We start from the raw sequence: 26,491 nt of genomic DNA on the forward strand, positions 1-26,491 counted from the left end.
CCACTAACATTAAGACATTGCAGGCGGCAAAGAAAAAAAAAGGCTAAAAACATATAAAAGGTGCTGCTGGGGACTGAACTCTACGGGGGCAGCGGGTATGCAGCATTGCATAATCATTTATAAAAAGACACAATTCATCGTGACCCAATGTCAGCCATGGCTGTCACAGAGCAGACGCCTACAGACAGCGCTACGTATAGATGTGTCGCACACACAACCATTATCCTACATAAGTGCACAGGAAAAAAGCCAGAACAAAAGAGAAGTAAATGAAAGGTAAGTGCTTCTCCTCTCACCATGTCAGACACTGCCCCGAGTACTGATGGCCAGTGTCTACAGAGCATTGCACCAACAGTCTCAGAGCAATGCACTGCGGAGACCGGCAACAACCACAGAGCCGAGGGAATGATCTGCCGCCCGACAGTACTTCCCAGAATCCTGTGCGATCTCCCTCCTAACCACAACTTGAAATGCTCTCTTTAAAGTGCCATATATCGAATTTTTCACCTTTTTGGGGTAATAAAATCAGCATCTCCAGTGTCCCTCTAAGGGTTGAGCTCGGCAGAGACCAAACCCTGTGGCCCCCGAGCACAGATGCAGTAAGGTGCTGATTGCACACAGAATAGCTTTTCTTATCCCAGCTCCAGACCCCCCAGAATTCCAGACCCCCCCAGATCCGGATACAGAACGGGGAGAGAAGGAAGCCAAGCGCCAGCCTCCCGGCAGAGCGGCCCGCGCAGCGACTCCCCGCTCAGGCGGCGGCTGCTGGAAAGGCTTATTATGTTTAGCAATATGCACCAACCCCCTCCGCTGACAAAGGCTGTAACATTGAATCAGCCAAAGGTCTGGCTGGTGGCGGGGTCAGGGGGAGAAGCCATCTAGGTCCTGCTTTCATTAACATTTACCAGGGAAAAGTCTGCAAAATCGTTGCTGGTGGCCGGCTGCCGGAGGGTGACCTGTCCATTGGCAGCACTGAATTGGGGCGATATCCCAGGCCGACTGCCCTGGTACTGTGCCCTGAAGGAAGGCTCAAAGGCATTCAGCTGGTACGACTGGTGGACAGCCTGAGATTCAGTCTTCTTCTGTCCAGTCACTTGCTCTATAAAATCCTGTGTTGAAGAGGAGGACGCAGGGGACGAGTGGCTGCCATCATCCGCCGTAAAGCTGAAGGCGCTCTGGGAGTCGGTCACGATGAGGCCGAAGTGAGATTTGTCGGGGGACACTCTGAGGGGGGCGCTCAGACCCGCCCGGAAAGTGCTGATGGGTAGTGTGGCATAGATGTGTTTGTCCAGTGGGGGGAAGGTGGTGGTGCTGGGGAGACCCTGGCTGTCAGTGACAAAGTTAAGGCTTGCGTTGCTCAGATAGGCATCGTTCTGGCTAGTCCGTTCCAACGCCTGTTGCAAAAATTTAGAATACTCCTGCAACATGCTGGCCTTGTCAGACTGCGGGACCTGGGCGGACACCCCCAAAGTCTCTGGCTGGCTGGATTCCCCCACCTCGGAAGAGTTTATGGAAATACTGGAAGTCACCTCAGTATCTCCGACACTGAAAGAGATCTCATGCTGGCCGTTGGCTTTGTGCGAGTAGTGGTCCAGCAGCGTCTGCAACACCTCGTCTGGAATCACATTCTTATCGTGGTTTGTTTTAAGGTCCACACTCAACGCCTGGGGATCTAGGAGGGCAGCTGTGCCGCTGTCATCTATGACGCTGGCCACTGCTGCCTGGGTGGCAGATGGCTGAGAGGCCATGGTGCCCACATTCAGAGCGTACTCCCTGCTGTTAGTTGTGCTGGCGGCCAGCAGATAGCGCTTTTTCTTGGAGAACTGCATGGCCTCGTCATAGCTGACGCTGCTATTGGCTGGTTTGGTGCTTCCTTCCTGGAGAGGATCGTTGTGATCCATGTCGGAATTGCTTCCCGAGTCCAGCAGCGCCTGCTTATCCACAAGTTCAAACGTGTACTTTGCCACTTTGCCATCATCAAAAGTGGACAGGGCTGCCAGGGCCGGGCCCTGCTCCAGCGCGTGCTTCATGCTCTTCTTGCTGTTTACTTTCTTAATCAGCAGCTTTGGAGGACTGACCTCTCCAGACACAGGTTCCTCTAAGTGCAAGTCACTGACGGAGGGGTGCGGCAGCTCCAGCGCATACTCGGCCACCATGAACTCATCCTTCACTTTGGTGCTGTCGGGGAAGAGGGGCAGGAAGTCGCTCTTCTCCTTCTTTTGCTCCACTTTCTCCATAGGGTTCTCCTTCTCGATCATTCCTAAGACCTTCATCTTATCCACCCTCTGCTTCTTCTTGGGAAAAGCTCCATCTTTACTCACGGCAGTGAAGCAGATGTCGCCGTCGGGGAGTAGGAGGGGGGATTTGCTGGAGCTTTTCCCTGATTTCCTCTCTCGGTTCTCGTGGCACATGCGCTTGTGTTTCAGTACACGATCGGTCCTGGAGAAGTACTGCAAGAAGAGGATATAAAGCTGCGGTTAGCACACACTCCTCATACATGGAAACATACCGCACGGCTGCTTCTACACATGCGAGCAGACCTGACTTCAGCAAGTTGGCTTTATGATGAAATTCATGTCATTTTATGTAACCCTCTATGCCTTCAGCCCAAAAAGGAACTGTTCAATATACACTACTCCCAAAATGTTCGTGATATTTGGTTTGTGGGTGAAATTTCAGGATGAACCTAAAATGCCCTCTGACCTTTACAGGAAAACTTAATGTCACCTTCTCTAACCTTCTGAATGTCCAACTCTTCAATGTTTCAGGACTTTTTGTGCAACTTGCTGTTCTCTAACAAGGAGCTTAACGGCAAAATTCACACCAGGTGTTTGATCCATGAATTGTTCTACAAATGTCCTGGATCAATTAGACTTGGTATTAAACAGTCCTCCTCATCATGCTGCTCACATTCTAACATCATGAGACCAAGACGACACCTAACAATTGATCAGCAGTACCTCGTCATTGAGAGGCTTCAAGCAGGATGTTCTCAGATGGAAGTGGCCCCTGAGCTTAAGTGTCATCAGCAGGTTGTATCAGAGATACAGAGACTGGAAGAGTCACAGAAAGGCAGAGAAGTGGACGCCCCGTGTCCACATCCCACACTGATAACCGCTTCATTGTGAACAATGCCCTGCGGAAGCGGATGATGAACGCCACACAACTCCAGGCACAGGGAGGTGAGAGGCACCAAGTGTCACGTCAGACCATCGGAAACCGTTTACATCAGCGTGGTCTGCGTGCTAGACGACCTGCATGGCTTCCTGACCGCACCACCAGGCACAGACGTCATTGTCTTGTTTGGGCCAGGGAGGGTCTACGCTGGACGAGGGACCAGTGGCCTCAGTGCTGTTCACTGATATAAGCCGATTCACGCTGAGCAGAGATGATGGCCGCCAACCATGTTGGAGACATCTAGGATAGCGCTCTGCATCAGCCACTGTGGTCACCAGATGAGCCTGTGCTGGTGTCGCAGTGTGGGCCGGTGCGTCTAGTCCGTACAGACCTGCCCTACACTGTGTGACTGGTCCAGTGACAGCCCAGACTACCTGAAGACCATCATTACTCCAGTCATGGTGCCTCTGCAGGAACAACACCGGCCTAATGTCATCTTCATGGAGGACAATGCGCCAGCTCATCGAGGTCACATCATTAGGGAACGGCTGCTGGAGACTGGGAGACCTCACATGGAGTGACCTGCACTTTCTCCAGACCCGAATCCCATTGAAAACTTATGGGATCAGCTGAGTCGCTGTCTAGAGGCGCGTAACTCTGTACCTCAGAACCTCAATGACCTGAGGGCCGCCCTTCAGGAACAGTGGGATGCCATACCTCAGAGGACAATAAGGCGACTTGTGAACAGCAGGAGACATCATTGTCAGGCTGGAATTGATGAGACACTGACATCTTGTGGCGGTATACCCAGCACTGGGGTCGGTGAGACACTGACATCTTGTGGCGGTATACCCAGCACTGGGGTCGGTGAGACACTGACATCTTGTGGCGGTATACCCAGCACTGGGGTCGGTGAGACACTGACATCTTGTGGCGGTATACCCAGCATTGGGGTCGGTGAGACACTGACATCTTTTGGCGGTATACCCAGCACTGGGGTCGGTGAGACACTGACATTTTGTGGCGGTATACCCAGCACTGGGGTCGGTGAGATACTGACATTTTGTGGCGGTATATCCAGCACTGGAGTCGGTGAGACACTGACATTTTGTGGCGGTATACCCAGCACTGGGGTCGGTGACACACTGACATCTTGTGGCGGTATACCCAGCACTGGAGTCGGTGAGACACTGACATTTTGTGGCGGTATACCCAGCACTGGGGTCGGTGAGACACTGACATCTTGTGGCGGTATACCCAGCACTGGGGTCGGTGAGACACTGACATTTTGTGGCGGTATACCCAGCACTGGGGTCGGTGAGACACTGACATCTTGTGGCGGTATACCCAGCACTGGGGTCGGTGAGACACTGACATCTTGTGGCGGTATACCCAGCACTGGGGTCGGTGAGATACTGACATCTTGTGGCAGTATATCCAGCACTGGAGTCGGTGAGACACTGACATTTTGTGGCGGTATACCCAGCACTGGGGTCGGTGAGACACTGACATTTTGTGGCGGTATACCCAGCACTGGGGTCGTTGAGACACTGACATCTTGTGGCGGTATACCCAGCACTGGGGTCGGTGAGACACTGACATCTTGTGGCGGTATACCCAGCACTGGGGTCGGTGAGACACTGACATCTTGTGGCGGTATACCCAGCACTGGGGTCGGTGAGACACTGACATCTTGTGGCGGTATACCCAGCACTGGGGTCGGTGACACACTGACATTTTGTTTTGGTATACCCAGCACTGGGGTCGGTGAGACACTGACATCTTGTGGCGGTATACCCAGCACTGGGGTTGGTGAGACACTGACATCTTGTGGCGGTATACCCAGCACTGGGGTTGGTGAGACACTGACATCTTGTGGCGGTATACCCAGCACTGGGGTTGGTGAGACACTGACATCTTGTGGCGGTATACCCAGCACTGGGGTCGGCTTCTGAGATGAGGAAATCACCATCGCTGCTTCTACTTAATGCCCGACTGTTATCATCTAATATCACTGGAGCCGGAACTTCTGACGTTTTCCATAAATAATTACCCAAAAGCCAAATATCCCTAATTTTGAGTAGTGTATATTAACCTGGCGGCACTATTGTGGTCAGGTACTATTACATGTGTTTAACTGCCTGAATACACGCTTAAAGGAAATTTTATTAATAATATATTAAAAATCGTGGTGAACCTGCCACATAATGAATTCGTCAGGCTAAGCCTGGACAGGTGGCTCCCTCCACAATTGTATGGGTATAGCCACTCAATCCACGCTTTCAAAACGTGCAATACTGGATATATCAGGATAGTCTGCTTTATACAGGGAGTGCAGAATTATTAGGCAAGTTGTATTTTTGAGGATTAATTTTATTTTTGAACAACAACCATGTTCTCAATGAACCCAAAAAACTCATTAATATCAAAGCTGAATATTTTTGGAAGTAGTTTTTAGTTTGTTTTTAGTTTTAGCTATTTTAGGGGGATATCTGTGTGTGCAGGTGACTATTACTGTGCATAATTATTAGGCAACTTAACAAAAAACAAATATATACCCATTTCAATTATTTATTTTTACCAGTGAAACCAATATAACATCTCAACATTCACAAATATACATTTCTGACATTCAAAAACAAAACAAAAACAAATCAGTGACCAATATAGCCACCTTTCTTTGCAAGGACACTCAAAAGCCTGCCATCCATGGATTCTGTCAGTGTTTTGATCTGTTCACCATCAACATTGCGTGCAGCAGCAACCACAGCCTCCCAGACACTGTTCAGAGAGGTGTACCGTTTTCCCTCCTTGTAAATCTCACATTTGATGATGGACCACAGGTTATCAATGGGGTTCAGATCAGGTGAACAAGGAGGCCATGTCATTAGATTTTCTTCTTTTATACCCTTTCTTGCCAGCCACGCTGTGGAGTACTTGGACGCGTGTGATGGAGCATTGTCCTGCATGAAAATCATGTTTTTCTTGAAGGATGCAGACTTCTTCCTGTACCACTGCTTGAAGAAGGTGTCTTCCAGAAACTGGCAGTAGGACTGGGAGTTGAGCTTGACTCCATCCTCAACCCGAAAAAGGCCCCACAAGCTCATCTTTGATGATACCAGCCCAAACCAGTACTCCACCTCCACCTTGCTGGCGTCTGAGTCGGACTGGAGCTCTCTGCCCTTTACCAATCCAGCCACGGGCCCATCCATCTGGCCCATCAAGACTCACTCTCATTTCATCAGTCCATAAAACCTTAGAAAAATCAGTCTTGAGATATTTCTTGGCCCAGTCTTGACGTTTCAGCTTGTGTGTCTTGTTCAGTGGTGGTCGTCTTTCAGCCTTTCTTACCTTGGCCATGTCTCTGAGTATTGCACACCTTGTGCTTTTGGGCACTCCAGTGATGTTGCAGCTCTGAAATATGGCCAAACTGGTGGCAAGTGGCATCTTGGCAGCTGCACGCTTGACTTTTCTCAGTTCATGGGCAGTTATTTTGCGCCTTGGTTTTTCCACACGCTTCTTGCGACCCTGTTGACTATTTTGAATGAAACGCTTGATTGTTCGATGATCCCGCTTCAGAAGCTTTGCAATTTTAAGAGTGCTGCATCCCTCTGCAAGATATCTCACTATTTTTGACTTTTCTGAGCCTGTCAAGTCCTTCTTTTGACCCATTTTGCCAAAGGAAAGGAAGTTGCCTAATAATTATGCACACCTGATATAGGGTGTTGATGTCATTAGACCACACCCCTTCTCATTACAGAGATGCACATCACCTAATATGCTTAATTGGTAGTAGGTTTTCGAGCCTATACAGCTTGGAGTAAGACAACATGCATAAAGAGGATGATGCGGTCAAAATACTCATTTGCCTAATAATTCTGCACGCAGTGTATATGTCTCCTGATAGATTTCCAGATGCACTGACAATACTCACTAAGTGCGCTGGATATGCTTACAGTTTATCAAGGGCACCAGCTGTAACATTAGTAGCAGCTTAAGCAATAAACCGCAACAATGTGTTTCAAGTAGTGAGTATGGAAACGTTAGTGAACGGCTGCAAAGTGCTGGAGGCTGTATCTCTCTGAGCTGCTACGCGCGCAAACAGAAGCGTGCAGCGTTCTCTCCATCAGTGTACATAGTGCAAGCTTCAGAGATTAAATAAACTGCACCTATGCCACTGTTACTCTGCTCCTGAGGACATGTCACTAGTTATACAGTGACATAGAAACGCGTCGAGCAGACGCATGAATAGGCAGAGACGGTCCTTTTGATGGGATACTAGAGACTAAGAATAGCAGGGTTGTAAGTAGAGCTCAAACATAAAGCTCTCACCCGCAACTTATCTATCCCGTTCACTAACGTTTCCATACTCACTACTTGAAACACATTGTTGCGGTTTATTGCTTAAGCTGCTACTAATGTTACAGCTGGTGCCCTTGATAAACTGTAAGCATATCCAGCGCACTTAGTGAGTATTGTCAGTGCATCTGGAAATCTATCAGGAGACATATATAAAGCAGACTATCCTGATATATCCAGTATTGCACGTTTTGAAAGCGTGGATTGAGTGGCTATACCCATACAATTGTGGAGGGAGCCACCTGTCCAGGCTTAGCCTGACGAATTCATTATGTGGCAGGTTCACCACGATTTTTAATATATTATTAATAAAATTTCCTTTAAGCGTGTATTCAGGCAGTTAAACACATTCTTCGCATATATACGCAAAATCTAGTTTATAGTTACTCCAGGTAGTATTACACACCTGCAGGCAGTATTCGCACTGGTACGGCTTCTCTCCACTGTGCGTCCTCTTGTGTCTTTCCATGTGGTATTTCTGAATAAAGCGCATTCCGCACTCATCACAATGGAAAGGCTTTTCTCCTGTAAAATATACTTTTCGTCAGTGACATAAACCTCTGAGGCCTCACAGAGGCTCAGCCTCCACACATTGCACCTCAGACGGGCCTGGTACAAGGAATGGGGACTCACCCGTGTGGATCTTCTCGTGTCTCTGCAGCAGATACTTCTGAATGAAGCGCATATCACACTGACTGCACTGGAACGGCTTCTCTCCTACAACACAAGGTCACACAAGCATTACACAAGATGCAGCTTATTTCAGGGGGCGGCTTCCTCCAGTATGTGTGACACAGGGGGAGATTCATCGGGGCAGACACGAGGCGCGTCCTCCGGCAGTCCGTGCGCTCAGAGCTGCCGTAGATTTCTGGCTTCATTTGCACCAGAAAACTGGTGTAAATAAAGATGAATTTGTCGCCGCTGTTGGCCACGCCCCCTTTGGGAAAAGTGGCGAGGGCGGTGTAAAAAGAGGCACTTACCACTTATTTCTTTTTATAAACTTGCATAAAAGAAACTCGCAAAAACAGCTTGTGACTTTTTAAAGGCACTTTTCTGGCACAAGAGAGATGATAAGTCTTCCCCGTAATGCTCTATGTTAGTTGCCGCTCCAGCCATCTACTATCAGGCGCCTGCTCTGCTCAGCCGCCGCATTTAGGGGGAGATTTATCATCTCCCTTGCGCCAGAAAAGTGGCTTTGCAAAGTTGCGAGCTGTGGATGTGCAACTTTATATTAGGATGTCGCAGACTTGAGCTGTGGTAGATTTCTGTTTAGGCGCATGCGCTGCCAGAGGATCTTCCGGCTCCTCCTCATAAATGTGAAGCATCCTCCGGCAGCACAGGGGACAACACGACCTGCGCAGAAAGCGTCTGTCTTTATAATCCCCCCCCCTTAGTTTTTGCTGTACAATGTGTCATGTTTGTATTACAACCACAGAAACACGGACAAGGGAGCAGGATGGAGTGTCAGCCTGTGAGGCGAGTGCAGGCTGTGCCGCGTACCTCTCCACAGGCAGAAAAACTGGTTGGCCCCTGAACGGGATAATACTAAGCCGAGCTCAGCATCCTGCCTCATTACCTAAGCCGAGCTCAGCTTCGTCTATTGATTCAGTAATTTATGTGAATGAACGAATGACGCATGATAGAGGCGAGGTGAGGTACGTCTCGCGATGTCTGCAGACACTTCAAAAAGACCTCCGCAGAGGCCATACATGTTACAGTAGGACAGAGCCAATATTCTTAACAAAGTTTTTAAAACAATCAGGTTCAGATACAGCAATCAGAACTTGAGTCACTCAACCCTAGTCAGGACATAAGTCTTCAGCCCCTTTACTCCGGACATAAGTCTTCAGCCCCTTTACTCAGGACATAAGTCTTCAGCCCCTTTACTCAGGACATAAGTCTTCAGCCCCTTTACTCAGGACATAAGTCTTCAGCCCCTTTACTCAGGACATAAGTCTTCAGCCCCTTTACTCAGGTCTTGGTTGAAGCCCCTCTGGCAGTGATTCCAGTCTTCTCGGAGATGATGCCACAAGGTTTACACCTGGATTTGGGGATTTTTAGCCGTTCTTCTCTGCAGATACTCTCCAGCTCTGTCAGGTTGGATGGGGGCCGTCAGTGGACAGCCATCTTCAGGTCTCTCCAGAGATGCTCCATAGGGTTCAGGGATCTGCTGGGCCCCTCAAGGACATTCCCAGAGTCGTCCCTCAGCCGCTCCTGTGTTGTCCTGGCCGTGTGCTTAGGGTCATTGTCTTGTAAGGTGAACCATCAGCTCAGTCCGAGGTCCAGAGCTCTCGATCAGGTTCTCAGTAACAATATCTCTGGACTTTGCTCCAATCAACTTTCCCTCCACCCAGGTCTCCCAGTCCCCCCAGACATGATGCTGCCACCACCATGCTTCACTGTAGGGATGGTATTGGGCAGGTGATGAGCGGCGCCTGGTCTCCTCCAGACATGATGCTGCCCCTTTCTAGCCGCTCAGCCATAAAGCCCAGATTGGTGGAGGCTGCAGTGACGGTTGACCTTCTGGAAGTTTCTCCCATCTGCACACAGGATCTCTGGAGCTCGGCCAGAGTGACCATTGCGTTCTTGGTCTCCTCTCTTACCAAGGCCCTTCTCCCTGATTACTTAGTTTGGGGGGCGGCAGATCTAGGAAGAGTTGGGGTTCTTCTTCTTCCAGGTAAGAATTATGGAGGCCGCTGTGCTCCTGGGAACTCTCAGTGCAGCAGAAATGTCTCTGCCCCCTTCTCCAGATCTGAGCCTCCACACAATCCTGTCTCTGAGCTCTACAGGCAGTTCTCTCCTCCTCGTGGCTTGGTTTTGGCTCTGATGCATCGTCAGCTGTGAGATCTTCTATAGACAGGGCTGAGTCCTTCCACATCATCTCCAATCAGCTGAATTTACCACAGGTGACTCCAATCAAGGTGTAGAACGTCTCAGAGATGATCCAGAGAAATGGGAGGAACCAGAGATAAATGTCAAGTGTCACAGCAAAGGGGCTGAAGACTTATGTCCATGTGAAAGGGGCTGAAGACTTATATCCATGTAAAAAGGGGCTGAAGACTTATATCCATGTGAAAGGGGCTGAAGACTTATATCCATGTGAAAGGGGCTGAAGTCTTATATCCATGTGAAAGGGGCTGAACAATTATGTCCTGAATAAAGGGGCTGAAGACTTATATCCATGTGAAAGGGGCTGAACAATTATGTCCTGAATAAAGGGGCTGAAGACTTCTGTTCTCACCTTCTCATTATGGGGGAACTGATAGCACAAGGAGAGAACAGAATGTGAGGACAGTGAGGGGTGTGAGGACTTTGCCAATGAAGTGTATGTGCTGAATGAGGGACTGCTCACATGCCCCCCCTATCTGCAGGGCGGTGTATGTGCCCTATACATGACTGGCTCATTCTATGGCAGCTGTGTGTACCGAGGGTGTGTGGATGTAAGTTCTGTAAGTTCTGTGTCGATGTGGGGGACATGAGGCCCCCCACCGTATGACTCTGTACGGGACCCTTGCAGGAGGCTGCGCCGCACTGTTACCTGTGTGGATGAAGACGTGTCTCTGCAGGTGATAGTTGGTTCTGAAGGCCGCGTTGCAGTGCTCGCAGACATGACACTTGGGGATCTTCAGACCCAGCGAGCCGTCCTCATTAATGGTGAGGATCTGAAATGCACACGACATTCGGTGGTAACATGCAGCGCAGCACTGGATCCTGCATCTGTTCTGCGCACAACCGCCCCTGCTATACCTTGGCCGGGGATCTCTGCTTCCTTTTTTTCTTCTTCTGAAGGTCGAACGGCTCTGGGAGCTGCTTGTTCTCCGTCTCCATTTCCTCTGTGAATTTGATCTCTTGTTTCACCTGAACCTGTAGTGAGAAAGCGGCCATATCTATGAGACCCCGCGCTGCGCTCTGCACGGCCATATCTATGAGACCCCCGCGATGCGCTCTGCACGGCCATATCTATGAGACCCCGCGCAGCGCTCTGCACGCCTCTATCTATGAGACCCCGCGCTGCGCTCTGCACGGCCATATCTATGAGACCCCCGCGATGCGCTCTGCACGGCCATATCTATGAGACCCCGCGCAGCGCTCTGCACGCCTCTATCTATGAGACCCCGCGCTGCGCTCTGCACGGCCATATCTATGAGACCCCCGCGATGCGCTCTGCACGCCTCTATCTATGAGACCCCGCGCTGCGCTCTGCACGCCTCTATCTATGAGACCCCCGCGATGCGCTCTGCACGCCTCTATCTATGAGACCCCGCGCTGCGCTCTGCACGGCCATATCTATGAGACCCCCGCGATGCGCTCTGCACGGCCATATCTATGAGACCCCCGCGATGCGCTCTGCACGCCTCTATCTATGAGACCCCCACGCTGCGCTCTGCACGCCTCTATCTATGAGACCCCGCGCTGCGCTCTGCACGCCTCTATCTATGAGACCCCGCGCTGCGCTCTGCACGCCTCTATCTATGAGACCCCGCGCTGCGCTCTGCACGGCCATATCTATGAGACCCCCGCGATGCGCTCTGCACGCCTCTATCTATGAGACCCCCGCGCTGCGCTCTGCACGCCTCTATCTATGAGACCCCGCGCTGCACTCTGCACGCCTCTATCTATGAGACCCCGCGCTGCGCTCTGCTGTTAAACCTCCTCATACACACCTCAGCCGCTGCAGAACCTCTTAATACACACCTCAGCTGCTGCAGAACCTCCCAACACACACCTCAGCTGCTGCAGACCCTCCTAACACAAACCTCAGCTGCTGCAGAACCTCCTAATACACATCTCAGCTTCTGCAGAACCTCCTTATACACACCTCAGCCGCTGCAGAACCTCCTCATACACACCTCAGCTGCTGCAGAACCTCCTCATACACATCTCAGCTGCTGCAGAACCTCCTAATACACATCTCAGCTTCTGCAGAACCTCCTAATACACACCTCAGCTGCTGCAGAACCTCCTCATACACACCTCAGCTGCTGCAGAACCTCCTCATACACACCTCAGCTGCTGCAGAACCTCCTAACACACACCTCAGCTGCTGCAGAACCTCCTCATACACACCTCAGCTGCTGCAGAACCTCCTCATACACACCTCAGCTGCTGCAGAACCTCCTCATACACACCTCAGCTGCTGCAGAACCTCCTCATACACACCTCAGCTGCTGCAGAACCTTCTCATACACACCTCAGCTGCTGCAGAACCTCCTCATACACACCTCAGCTGCTGCAGAACCTCCTCATACACACCTCAGCTGCTGCAGAACCTCCTAACACACACCTCAGCTGCTGCAGAACCTCCTCATACACACCTCAGCTGCTGCAGAACCTCCTCATACACACCTCAGCTGCTGCAGAACCTCCTCATACACACCTCAGCTGCTGCAGAACCTCCTCATACACACCTCAGCTGCTGCAGAACCTTCTCATACACATCTCAGCTGCTGCAGAACCTCCTCATACACACCTCAGCTGCTGCAGAACCTCCATTTACACATTCTCCCACATGTAACACAATTCTTACTTATGGCATGAAACTTAAACGCCAGCCGAATGGCCAGAGAAAGGATAGTTGTGGAGATGCGTTACTGAGGGTCCTTACTGACCGTGTACTGGAATCCTGGGGGCAGCAACCTCTCCTGGGAGTCCACGTCCTCGTCATTTTTCACCGTCTCCTCCTGTACCATCAGCTCATCTTGTGACATCATCTCCTCGCGTCCTGATAAAGCTGCACCCCCTAGGCCCGGGCTGGGGTCTGTCCGTGCGGTGGAGGAGGGCTGCTCAGCTTCCCCTATTCCTGGCAGACCCCTGGAGGGGCACTGCAGGACACTCGTGTGGCCACATTTAAGAAAACCATCGATGCTGCTGTTTCCAATGTTCATAATTCACATGGAGGCCTGAAGAAAAAATGCGGAAACCGGAATGAGATATCCAGAACAGTGGGCGTTCTTACACACGTATACCCCGCACGCTCCTCCTCTGACACACGTACACACTGGCACCCTAGTGTAGTGGGACTTTTCCATCGTCTTTTAGTGCTGCGGTAGACCCACCGGCGAGTCTCCTGATCTGACATGGGACTACCTCTGCTGCATGTCAGAATCAAGTGCAGACGTCAGAGGGCGATGTGCATTATTCCCACCTATAGATAGTGTTACCATACGACCCTCATGCCACTCATCCCGCAGGCAGAGGGTATGTTCACATATGCAGGTTTTTTTATACAAAAGCAGGTGTGGACAGTAAAAGGGTCTCTTATGGAAATCACAGCTCTCATGCATGTGATCAGTGGGTGCAGGCTGCAGGGCCCCGCGAACAGGAGGTCCTGGGCCCCTGGGATTCAAGGGAAGGGCCGCAGTGCAGTTTTCACCACGATCTTCTGATCTGTGACGTGACCAAGAGACGACTTTGGAGCTCACAATAGAAAGTGCTGCAGATAATCCTGGTGAATATGAGGCATCAACGCCACATACACTCACCTAAAGAATTATTAGGAAGACCTGTTCTATTTCTCATTGATGCAATTCTCTAGTCAACCAATCACATGGCAGTTGCTTCGATGCATTTAGGGGGGTGCTCCTGGTCAAGACAATCTCCTGAACTCCAAACTGAATGTCAGAATGGGAAAGAAAGGTGATTTAGGCCATTTTGAGCGTGGCATGGTTGTTGGTGCCAGGCGGGCCGGTCTGAGTATTTCACAATCTGCTCAGTTACTGGGATTTTCACGCACAACCATTTCTAGGGTTTACAAAGAATGGTGTGAAAAGGGAAAAACATCCAGTATGCGGCCGTCCTGTGGGCGAAAATGCCTTGTGGATGCTGGAGGTCAGAGGAGAATGGGCCGACTGATTCAAGCTGATAGAAGAGCAACGTTGGCTGAAATAACCACTCGTTACATCCGAGGTCTGCAGCAAAGCATTTGTGAAGCCACAACACGCACAACCTTGAGGCGGATGGGCTACAACAGCAGAAGACCCCACCAGGGACCACTCATCTCCACTACAAATAGGGAAAAGAGGCTACAATTTGCACGAGCTCACCAAAATTGGACTGTTGGAGACTGGAAAAATGTTGCCTGGTCTGATGAGTCTCGATTTCTGTTGAGACATTCAAATGGTAGAGTCCGAATTTGGGGTAAACAGAATGAGAACATGTCTCCATCCTCTGATGGCTACTTCCAGCAGGATAATGCACCATGTCACAAAGCTCCAATCATTTCACATTGGTTTCTTGAACATGACAATGAGTTCACTGCACTAAAATGGCCCCACAGTCACCAGATCTCAACCCAATAGAGCATCTTTGGGATGTGGTGGAACGGGAGCTTCGTGGCCTGGATGTGCATCCCTCAAATCTCCATCAACTGCAAGATGCTATCCTATCAATATGGGCCAACATTTCTAAAGAATGCTATCAGCACCTTGTGGAATCAATGCCACGTAGAATTAAGGCAGTTCTGAAGGCAAAAGGGGTCCAACACCGTATTAGTATGGGGGCACTAATACTTCTTTAGGGGAGTGTAGGTCTGTGCCGGGGCCCATGAGACATGTCAGTCTGGGCCCCAGGAGTCTGGCCAGGACACTGAGAATGGTGGACGGTCTCCAAATCAGCAGAAGACAGGGAGCTGTATCTTCTGTCACTGAATAATGGGAACATCTGAGAGCATTGTCAGCACCGTCCACTGATCGTCATACAGGAACAGAGCCATAATGGACGGTATACAATATATACTGCCCCTCTGTATACTGTGCACCTCTATACTGCCTCTCTGTATACTGTGCACCTCTATACTGCCCCTCTGTATACTGCGCACCTCTATACTGTGCACCTCTATACTGCCCCTCTGTATACTGCACACCTCTATATACTGCGCACCTCTATACTGCCCCTCTGTATACTGTGCACCTCTATACTGCCCCTCTGTATACTGTGCACCTCTATACTGCCCCTCTGTATACTGTGCACCTCTATACTGCCCCTCTGTATACTGCGCACCTCTATACTGTGCACCTCTATACTGCCCCTCTGTATACTGCACACCTCTATATACTGCGCACCTCCATACTGCCCCTCTGTATACTGTGCACCTCTATACTGCCCCTCTGTATACTGTACATGTACACCTCTATACTGCCCCTCTGTATACTGCACACCTCTATACTGCCCCTCTGTATACTGTGCACCTCTATACTGCCCCTCTGTATACTGTGCACCTCTATACTGCCCCTCTGTATACTGTACATGTGCACCTCTATACTGCCCCTCTGTATACTGTACACCTCTATACTGCCCCTCTGTATACTGCACACCTCTATACTGCCCCTCTGTATACTGCGCACCTCTATACTGCCCCTCTGTATACTGCGCACCTCTATACTGCCCCTCTGTATACTGCGCACCTCTATACTGCCCCTCTGTATACTGCGCACCTCTATACTGCCCCTCTGTATACTGCGCACCTCTATACTGTGCACCTCTATACTGCCCCTCTGTATACTGCACACCTCTATACTGCCCACCTCTATACTGCCCACCTCTATACTGCGCACCTCTATACTGCCCACCTCTATACTGCGCACCTCTATACTGCCCCTCTGTATACTGCGCACCTCTATACTGCCCCTCTGTATACTGCGCACCTCTATACTGCCCCTCTGTATACTGCGCACCTCTATACTGCCCCTCTGTATACTGCGCACCTCTATACTGCCCCTCTGTATACTGTGCACCTCTATACTGCCCCTCTGTATACTGCGCACCTCTATACTGCCCCTCTGTATACTGCGCACCTCTATACTGCCCCTCTGTATACTGCGCACCTCTATACTGCCCCTCTGTATACTGCGCACCTCTATACTGCCCCTCTGTATACTGCGCACCTCTATACTGCCCCTCTGTATACTGTACATGTACACCTCTATACTGCCCCTCTGTATACTGCGCACCTCTATACTGCCCCTCTGTATACTGCGCACCTCTATACTGCCCCTCTGTATACTGCGCACCTCTATACTGCCCCTCTGTATACTGCGCACCTCTATACTGCCCCTCTGTATACTGCGCACCTCTATACTGCCCCTCTGTATACTGCGCACCTCTATACTGCCCCTCTGTATACTGCGCACCTCTATACTGCCCCTCTGTATACTGCGCACCTCTATACTGCCCCTCTGTATACTGCGCACCTCTATACTGCCCCTCTGTATACTGCGCACCTCTATACTGCCCCTCTGTATACTGCGCACCTCTATACTGCCCCTCTGTATACTGCGCACCTCTATACTGCCCCTCTGTATACTGCACACCTCTATACTGCCCCTCTGTATACTGCGCACCTCTATACTGCCCCTCTGTATACTGCGCACCTCTATACTGCCCCTCTGTATACTGCGCACCTCTATACTGCCCCTCTGTATACTGCACACCTCTATACTGCCCCTCTGTATACTGCGCACCTCTATACTGCCCCTCTGTATACTGCGCACCTCTATACTGCCCCTCTGTATACTGCGCACCTCTATACTGCCCCTCTGTATACTGCGCACCTCTATACTGCCCCTCTGTATACTGCGCACCTCTATACTGCCCCTCTGTATACTGCACACCTCTATACTGCCCCTCTGTATACTGCACACCTCTATACTGCCCCTCTGTATACTGTACACCTCTATACTGCCCCTCTGTATACTGCACACCTCTATACTGCCCCTCTGTATACTGTACACCTCTATACTGCTCCTCTGTATACTGTGCACCTCTATACTGCCCCTCTGTATACTGTGCACCTCTATACTGCCCCTCTGTATACTGTACATGTACACCTCTATACTGCCCCTCTGTATACTGTACATGTACACCTCTATACTGCCCCTCTGTATACTGTACACCTCTATACTGCCCCTCTGTATACTGTACATGTACACCTCTATACTGCCCCTCTGTATACTGTACATGTACACCTCTATACTGCCCCTCTGTATACTGTACACCTCTATACTGCCCCTCTGTATACTGTACATGTACACCTCTATACTGCCCCTCTGTATACTGCGCACCTCTATACTGCCCCTCTGTATACTGTACATGTACACCTCTATACCGCCCCTCTGTATACTGTACATGTACACCTCTATACTGCCCCTCTGTATACTGTACACCTCTATACTGCCCCTCTGTATACTGCACACCTCTATACTGCCCCTCTGTATACTGCGCACCTCTATACTGCCCCTCTGTATACTGTGCACCTCTATACTGCTCCTCTGTATACTGTACATGTACACCTCTATACTGCCCCTCTGTACACTGTACACCTCTATACTGCCCCTCTGTATACTGTGCACCTCTATACTGCTCCTCTGTATACTGCGCACCTCTATACTGCCCCTCTGTATACTGTGCACCTCTATACTGCCCCTCTGTATACTGTACACCTCTATACTGCCCCTCTGTATACTGTACATGTACACCTCTATACTGCCCCTCTGTATACTGTACACCTCTATACTGCTCCTCTGTATACTGTGCACCTCTATACTGCTCCTCTGTATACTGTGCACCTCTATACTGCTCCTCTGTATACTGCGCACCTCTATACTGCCCCTCTGTATACTGTGCACCTCTATACTGCCCCTCTGTATACTGCGCACCTCTATACTGCCCCTCTGTATACTGCGCACCTCTATACTGCCCCTCTGTATACTGCGCACCTCTATACTGCCCCTCTGTATACTGCGCACCTCTATACTGCCCCTCTGTATACTGTACACCTCTATACTGCCCCTCTGTATACTGTGCACCTCTATACTGCCCCTCTGTATACTGTGCACCTCTATACTGCCCCTCTGTATACTGTGCACCTCTATACTGCTCCTCTGTATACTGCGCACCTCTATACTGCACACCTCTATACTGCTCCTCTGTATACTGTGCACCTCTATACTGCCCCTCTGTATACTGTACACCTCTATACTGCCCCTCTGTATACTGTACACCTCTATACTGCCCCTCTGTATACTGTACACCTCTATACTGCCCCTCTGTATACTGTACACCTCTATACTGCCCCTCTGTATACTGTACACCTCTATACTGCCCCTCTGTATACTGTACACCTCTATACTGCCCCTCTGTATACTGTGCACCTCTATACTGCCCCTCTGTATACTGTACACCTCTATACTGCCCCTCTGTATACTGCACACCTCTATACCGCCCCTCTGTATACTGTACACCTCTATACTGCCCCTCTGTATACTGTGCACCTCTATACTGCCCCTCTGTATACTGTGCACCTCTATACTGCCCCTCTGTATACTGTACACCTCTATACTGCCCCTCTGTATACTGTACACCTCTATACTGCCCCTCTGTACATGTACACCTCTATACTGCCCCTCTGTATACTGTACACCTCTATACTGCCCCTCTGTATACTGTACACCTCTATACTGCCCCTCTGTATACTGTGCACCTCTATACTGCCCCTCTGTATACTGTACACCTCTATACTGCCCCTCTGTATACTGCACACCTCTATACCGCCCCTCTGTATACTGCACATGTACACCTCTATACTGCCCCTCTGTATACTGTGCACCTCTATACTGCCCCTCTGTATACTGTACACCTCTATACTGCCCCTCTGTATACTGCACACCTCTATACCGCCCCTCTGTATACTGTACATGTACACCTCTATACTGCCCCTCTGTATACTGTACACCTCTATACTGCCCCTCTGTATACTGTGCACCTCTATACTGCCCCTCTGTATACTGTGCACCTCTATACTGCTCCTCTGTATACTGTGCACCTCTATACCGCCCCTCTGTATACTGTACATGTACACCTCTATACTGCCCCTCTGTATACTGTACACCTCTATACTGCCCCTCTGTATACTGTACAGCTCTATACTGCCCCTCTGTATACTGTGCACCTCTATACTGCCCCTCTGTATACTGTACACCTCTATACTGCCCCTCTGTATACTGCACACCTCTATACTGCCCCTCTGTATACTGTACATGTACACCTCTATACTGCCCCTCTGTATACTGTGCACCTCTATACTGTACACCTCTATACTGCCCCTCTGTATACTGTACATGTACACCTCTATACTGCCCCTCTGTATACTGACCTCTATATTGCCCCTCTGTATACTGTACACCTCTATACTGCCCCTCTGTATACTGTACACCTCTATACTGCCCCTCTGTATACTGTACACCTCTATACTGCCCCTCTGTATACTGTGCACCTCTATACTGCCCCTCTGTATACTGTACACCTCTATACTGCCCCTCTGTATACTGACCTCTATACTGCCCCTCTGTATACTGACCTCTATACTACACTTCTGTATGTACTGTACATTGCTTTTTAAATATTGAAATTGCAACGCCAAGACAAAAAAGTCGCAGAATTATGGAAGTCACAGGATTGGTAGAAATGTTAATGACAAAAAATGGGAAAAAAACATTCGGGACATCTCTATTTTTTCGGTATGGAGGATGAGCGTCACGCACTTCGACGCCGTGGCGGCTATCAGTGAGGTTATTAATGATTGTCTGAGGAATGTTCTGCTCACTGAATGTGGTTGTGCACACCAATCATCAAGATCTGCTGCGAGCAATGACGTCCCAGATGTGCTCGATGGGAGACATCTAGAGGATTAGGCCCGGTGTGACGTTTCCTTGTGATGTTGCCCACCTGGTCTCCAGACCAATCTCCAAACTATCACTGCCGTCTTGCTGTGCACCATGCTAGCCTTTGAGAGCGGTGGGGTGAGGTCAGAGGACACCTGCAGCCGGACATCTGCCTCGCAGCCCAGTGTCAGGCAGACACCTTCTGCTGGTTTGTGTAGACGCTGTTTGCCGCCCTAGGCTCAGGATGTGACACTGTGCTTTTAGTCTGGCTCTCCCACACGCCACAGATTGGAGCTAGGTGCTGAAAATTTTGTCATCTGCAGATCTTAGCGACAGCGGCTACTTCCCGGATTTACATAACCTTACTGCTTGTCCTTCTTGCTGAGGAGAGTATCTACCGCAGTGAGTGAACCTTATTTCTAGACATTACATGCTGACACCCGTCGCGTTATAATATTTTGGCGCTTGTATTGTTACACTGGCGATTTCTGATGAGGCGATTTTTTCACACCTTGTATGACACGAACATGAGATGCCCTGCACCGTTGGGAGCCTGGACTGTGACGGTTCCATCATCAGGGGGCGCTGCGGACACAAGCCATGCTCATGAACGGCCGCCATCTTTAAAGACCCGACTTCTACCGTACTATTATGGCGGAGGTCTGGAAAGGCTTTAGCGCTGCTTACCATTAATATGAATGGGAGGCAGAAACCACAGGGCTACGGCCGAATTCTGTCTGCAAAAACTGAGTGTGAAGGGGCCCCAGGGCCCGGTCCCTGTTTGGTCAGTGATTTCCATTAGTGATTGCGAATCGAAAGCAGGAGCGGATCCTACAGAGTTCAGGTAGAATGGAGAGACCCGCGCCCGATCTTCACTCACCATCACCATGGAAATCTCTGACCAAATCACCGTGTGAAGGCGCCTCAGGAACAGGACCGCGTTTTGTATCCGTGTCTGAGCCGCACAGGAACGTCATCCGTCTGCCGGTCCTGCAAATGTGAACATGCGCTATTCATACTGCAGAGGAGTCATTTCTAGTAATGGGAGTCCGAAAATTGCGGATTGCCGACCCCAATACAGACGCGGCGGTGTGCATGAGGCCTGAGGCTGCACCTTTCTTACACGTAGAAGGGATTTTAACTACTGCGTGATATCTGCAGTCCTGCGCTGAAACGGTCTGGCCACGTGAAACACTTTTTTTTTTTTTTGCTGCTGTGATTTGGCAATCATGAATAGATTCTTTGCGACTGTTGCAACCCAAAATCACAGTGAGATAAAGTTGTCACCATGATTTTGTAGTAAAAAGATCACAGAGAGGCCCGTAGTATTATCAATCATGTTACTGCTCCGTGTCTCTGCTGTCCGGAGCGCGGCTTGGCTGTCTTTCACGCTGCCGATGACACGCACGGCCTCCGCTCGTGTGAAAGAGCCCTAAGAGTGGGGAACCTCCGGCCTGAGGCTGGGAGGTCTGATGGGGGTGTGATCTGAGGCTGGGAGGTCTGATGGGGGTGTGATCTGAGGCTGGGAGGTCTGATGGGGGTGTGATCTGAGGCTGGGAGGTCTGATGGGGGTGTGATCTGAGGCTGGGAGGTCTGATGGGGGTGTGATCTGAGGCTGGGAGGTCTGATGGGGGTGTGATCTGAGGCTGGGAGGTCTGATGGGGGGTGTGATCTGAGGCTGGGAGGTCTGATGGGGGTGTGATCTGAGGCTGGGAGGTCTGATGGGGGTGTGATCTGAGGCTGGGAGGTCTGATGGGGGTGTGATCTGAGGCTGGGAGGTCTGATGGGGGTGTGATCTGAGGCTGGGAGGTCTGATGGGGGTGTGATCTGAGGCTGGGAGGTCTGATGGGGGTGTGATCTGAGGCTGGGGGGGTCTGATGGGGGTGTGATCTGAGGCTGGGGGGGTCTGATGGGGGTGTGATCTGAGGCTGGGGGGGTCTGATGGGGGTGTGATCTGAGGCTGGGGGGTCTGATGGGGGTGTGATCTGAGGCTGGGGGGGTCTGATGGGGGTGTGATCTGAGGCTGGGGGGGTCTGATGGGGGTGTGATCTGAGGCTGGGGGGGTCTGATGGGGGTGTGATCTGAGGCTGGGAGGTCTGATGGGGGTGTGATCTGAGGCTGGGAGGTCTGATGGGGGTGTGATCTGAGGCTGGGAGGTCTGATGGGGGTGTGATCTGAGGCTGGGAGGTCTGATGGGGGTGTGATCGGAGGCTGGGAGGTCTGATGGGGGTGTGATCGGAGGCTGGGAGGTCTGATGGGGGTGTGATCTGAGGCTGGGAGGTCTGATGGGGGTGTGATCGGAGGCTGGGAGGTCTGATGGGGGTGTGATCGGAGGCTGGGAGGTCTGATGGGGGTGTGATCGGAGGCTGGGAGGTCTGATGGGGGTGTGATCTGAGGCTGGGAGGTCTGATGGGGGTGTGATCTGAGGCTGGGAGGTCTGATGGGGGTGTGATCTGAGGCTGGGAGGTCTGATGGGGGGGTGATCTGAGGCTGGGAGGTCTGATGGGGGTGTGATCTGAGGCTGGGAGGTCTGATGGGGGTGTGATCTGAGGCTGGGAGGTCTGATGGGGGTGTGATCTGAGGCTGGGAGGTCTGATGGGGGTGTGATCTGAGGCTGGGAGGTCTGATGGGGGTGTGATCTGAGGCTGGGAGGTCTGATGGGGGTGTGATCTGAGGCTGGGAGGTCTGATGGGGGTGTGATCTGAGGCTGGGAGGTCTGATGGGGGTGTGATCTGAGGCTGGGAGGTCTGATGGGGGTGTGATCTGAGGCTGGGAGGTCTGATGGGGGTGTGATCTGAGGCTGGGAGGTCTGATGGGGGTGTGATCGGAGGCTGGGAGGTCTGATGGGGGTGTGATCTGAGGCTGGGGGGGTCTGATGGGGGTGTGATCTGAGGCTGGGGGGGTCTGATGGGGGTGTGATCTGAGGCTGGGGGGGTCTGATGGGGGTGTGATCTGAGGCTGGGGGGGGCTGATGGGGGTGTGATCTGAGGCTGGGGGGGTCTGATGGGGGTGTGATCTGAGGCTGGGGGGGTCTGATGGGGGTGTGATCTGAGGCTGGGGGGGTCTGATGGGGGTGTGATCTGAGGCTGGGAGGTCTGATGGGGGTGTGATCTGAGGCTGGGAGGTCTGATGGGGGTGTGATCTGAGGCTGGGAGGTCTGATGGGGGTGTGATCTGAGGCTGGGAGGTCTGATCTGAGGCTGGGGGGGGGGGGGGGGGGGTCTGACCTAAAACTGGGGGGGGGGGGGGGGGGGGGGGGGTCTGACCTAAAACTGGGGAGGGTTTGAACTGAGGCTGGGAAGTCTGATCTGAGGCTAAGGAGGGTCTGAACTGAGGTTGGGTGGTCTTATTAGAGGCCGGGGGGTCTGATTGTGACTGATTTGAGAGGTCTGATGGGAGTCTGATGTAGGCTGGGGGGGCTGAAAGGAGGCTGATGGAGGTGGGGGGCAGATCTGAGACTGAGAAAGGGACAGTTGTGAAGGAAGAGGCAGAGACAGTGGCAGAGTGAAAGCTGAGTGAACCCCTCTCTGGACCCTTCAAGAGTTTAGCTTTACTGCCATTAAAGGGAACCAGTCATCAACTTCATGCGGACCTCACTGAGGGCAGCATAAAACAGTGACAGAAATGCTGATGTCAGCGCTGTGTCAGTCAGAAGCTAATAGTAAGTGGTTGCCGAGAACCAGCATCATAATCACTGCAGCCCAGGCCTGGAAAAGAGTCCCATCTACCTGAGAAGAGTCCTGGTTGTTATAATCTCCTGCTCTCCGCCCATCTGCTGATGATTGGCAGTTCTCTCCTAGAGAGAAAGGGAGACAACTAGGTAGTAGCCGGTCAGTCATCAGCAGGAGATCAGGAGTAACCGGGACTCTTCTCAGGAGGCCGGGACTCTTCTCAGGAGGCCGGGACTCTTCTCAGGAGGCCGGGACTCTTCTCAGGAGGCCGGGACTCTTCTCAGGAGGCCGGGACTCTTCCCCAGGCCCAGTCTGCAAGGATTGTGATGTTGGTTCTCAGCAGCCACTTACTTTTAAATGACCGAACGCTGAAATCATCTCACCCGTCTGTACTTTATTCTGCCATTAGTATGGGCAGCTTAAAGGTGAGGACAGGTCCCCTTTAATGCCAAATAAAGGACTAAATACATAAGATTCTGAACCTAAAAATGAGACTGCTGTGTGGTGAAAATGGCGCCTGTACTATTTGTAATACAGAAAGTGTAGGCGCCAATTTGTGCTGCAAAAATACAGCGCTCTAGATTTTATTTTATTATTGAAGCGCAATTTCTGTAACTTAGCCCTAAGTCCGTTATAGGTTTGACCAAATATAGCCCTCAAATTTTTAAGTAGAGAATTTGGTACGGACCCCGAACGAGGTTACAAATATCCAAATGGCCCTCGGCAGCAAAAAGGTCCCTCCCCCTTCTCGTCCGTTACATGGACGCACTTCTCTCCCCTCTCTCCGTTACATGGACGCACTTCTCCCCCCCCTCCTCCGTTACATGGACGCACTTCTCCCCCCCCCCCCCCTCCTCCGTTACATGGACGCACTTCTCCCCCCCCCCCTCCTCCGTTACATGGACGCACTTCTCCAGCCCCCCTCCTCCTCCGTTACATGGACGCACTTCTCGCCCCCCCTCCTCCGTTACATGGACGCACTTCTCCTCCCCCCCTCCTCCTCCGTTACATGGACGCACTTCTCTCCCCTCTCTCCGTTACATGGACGCACTTCTCCCCCCCCTCCTCCGTTACATGGACGCACTTCTCCCCCCCCCCCCTCCTCCGTTACATGGACGCACTTCTCCAGCCCCCCTCCTCCTCCGTTACATGGACGCACTTCTCGCCCCCCCTCCTCCGTTACATGGACGCACTTCTCGCCCCCCCTCCTCCGTTACATGGACGCACTTCTCCTCCCCCCCTCCTCCTCCGTTACATGGACGCACTTCTCCAGCCCCCCTCCTCCTCCGTTACATGGACGCACTTCTCCCCCCCCCCTCCTCCGTTACATGGACGCACTTCTCCCCCCCCCCCCCCCTCCTCCGTTACATGGACGCACTTCTCCAGCCCCCCCTCCTCCGTTACATGGACGCACTTCTCCAGCCCCCCTCCTCCTCCGTTACATGGACGCACTTCTCCTCCCCCCCCCCTCCTCCTCCGTTACATGGACGCACTTCTCCACCCCCTCCTCCGTTACATGGACGCACTTCTCCACCCCCTCCCCCGTTACATGGACGCACTTCTCCCCCCCTTACATGGACGCACTTCTCCCCCCCTCCCCCGTTACATGGACGCACTTCTCCCCCCCTTACATGGACGCACTTCTCCCCCCTCCACCATTACATGGACGCACTTCTCCCCCCCCTCCTCCGTTACATGGACGCACTTCTCCCCCCCTCCTCCGTTACATGGACGCACTTCTCCCCCCCTCCTCTGTTACATGGACGCACTTATCCCTCCCCCCCTACATGGACGCACTTCTCCCCCCCTCCTCCGTTACATGGACGCACTTCTCCCCCCTCCTCCGTTACATGGTCACGTGTCCCCTCCCCCTGGGCCTGTTCTCCCGGGGTCGGTGGTCGCGGCCTGGTCTTTCCTGTCAGTTCCGGACTTTTCCCCTCGGGCTGAGGCTTCTCCTCTCCCGGGCAGGTTTCTTCAACCCCCCCAGCACCTACCCGCATCCTCCCGGGCCGGTCGACCGGTGTCAGCGGCGGCTTCTTCCTCCTCCCCCCACCGGAACCGGAGGCTGGGCGGCCCCGCGCAAAGCATGCCGGGAGGAGGAAGGGCGGGGCGGCCGCTGTGTACGACGCCGAATATAAGGAACACAAGGCGCGATATTACACACGCCGGGTACGGCCTCAGGACAGAGGTTCTCGGCCCCGGGCGCAGCGGCCGCTCCTCATAGAGACGTAGCCAATCAGACGCCAGCTTTTACTTCTGCCCTGCAGCTGAGGCAGTGAAAGCAGTGATCTGATTGGCTGCAGTGGGTGACGCCTCCGCCGTGTGAAGAGGGCTCTGTAGATGTGGCGGGAGCCTGTCAGTCACCTGAGGAGACTGTGGAGGGCGCCATGTTTATATAGCAGTGGAGTGCTCCGAGCCCACAGATTACAGCACGGTTCTACACAGCCTTTGGCGATTGCGGAACATTTAGTAAATAGAGTTTTAAAAAAATTGGATTACTGTAAGGCGAGGAGACACCTGTATCGGCAATGTTTTCTGTCCATCGCCACGTGTGATTGGCTACTCGCTGAAACAGCACAGCATCCGGGAAATATTGACATACCGCGTGCGTATAACGTTGGCTTCGGCAATATAAAGCTCTCCACCGGATGATACAGCAGGTGGCAGCAACCACGGGCATGGCGAGTAC

The 26,491-nt window shown here is 51.8% G+C and overlaps 1 protein-coding gene across 1 annotated transcript; it reads right to left on the reverse strand.

Moving 5' to 3' along the window:
- Positions 1–756: 756 nt before the first annotated feature.
- On the reverse strand, positions 757–26,491 carry ZNF148 (zinc finger protein 148). Its single transcript, XM_040441334.1, has 7 exons — positions 25,797–26,491; positions 13,086–13,376; positions 11,224–11,340; positions 11,015–11,138; positions 8,110–8,193; positions 7,883–8,001; positions 757–2,450 (listed from the first exon to the last, which is right to left on the reverse strand). The coding sequence occupies exons 2-7, from the start codon at positions 13,359–13,361 to the stop codon at positions 879–881; spliced, it is 2,292 nt and encodes a 763-aa protein (XP_040297268.1). The 5' UTR covers positions 13,362–13,376; positions 25,797–26,491; the 3' UTR covers positions 757–878.

This window comes from Bufo bufo, chromosome 7 (assembly GCF_905171765.1).
Source record: "Bufo bufo chromosome 7, aBufBuf1.1, whole genome shotgun sequence".
Classification (NCBI taxonomy): Eukaryota; Metazoa; Chordata; class Amphibia; order Anura; family Bufonidae; genus Bufo; species Bufo bufo.

Coding starts and splice junctions, on each gene's coding strand:
- ZNF148 (XM_040441334.1), bottom strand. CDS start 13,361: ATGAACATTGGAAACAGCAGCATCGATGGTTTTCTTAAATGTGGCCAC. Junction 8,194..11,014: donor ACACGTCTTCATCCACACAG/GTAACAGTGCGG, acceptor CTTGTGTTGTAG/GAGAGAAGCCGTTCCAGTGC. Junction 8,002..8,109: donor ACACGAGAAGATCCACACGG/GTGAGTCCCCAT, acceptor TATATTTTACAG/GAGAAAAGCCTTTCCATTGT.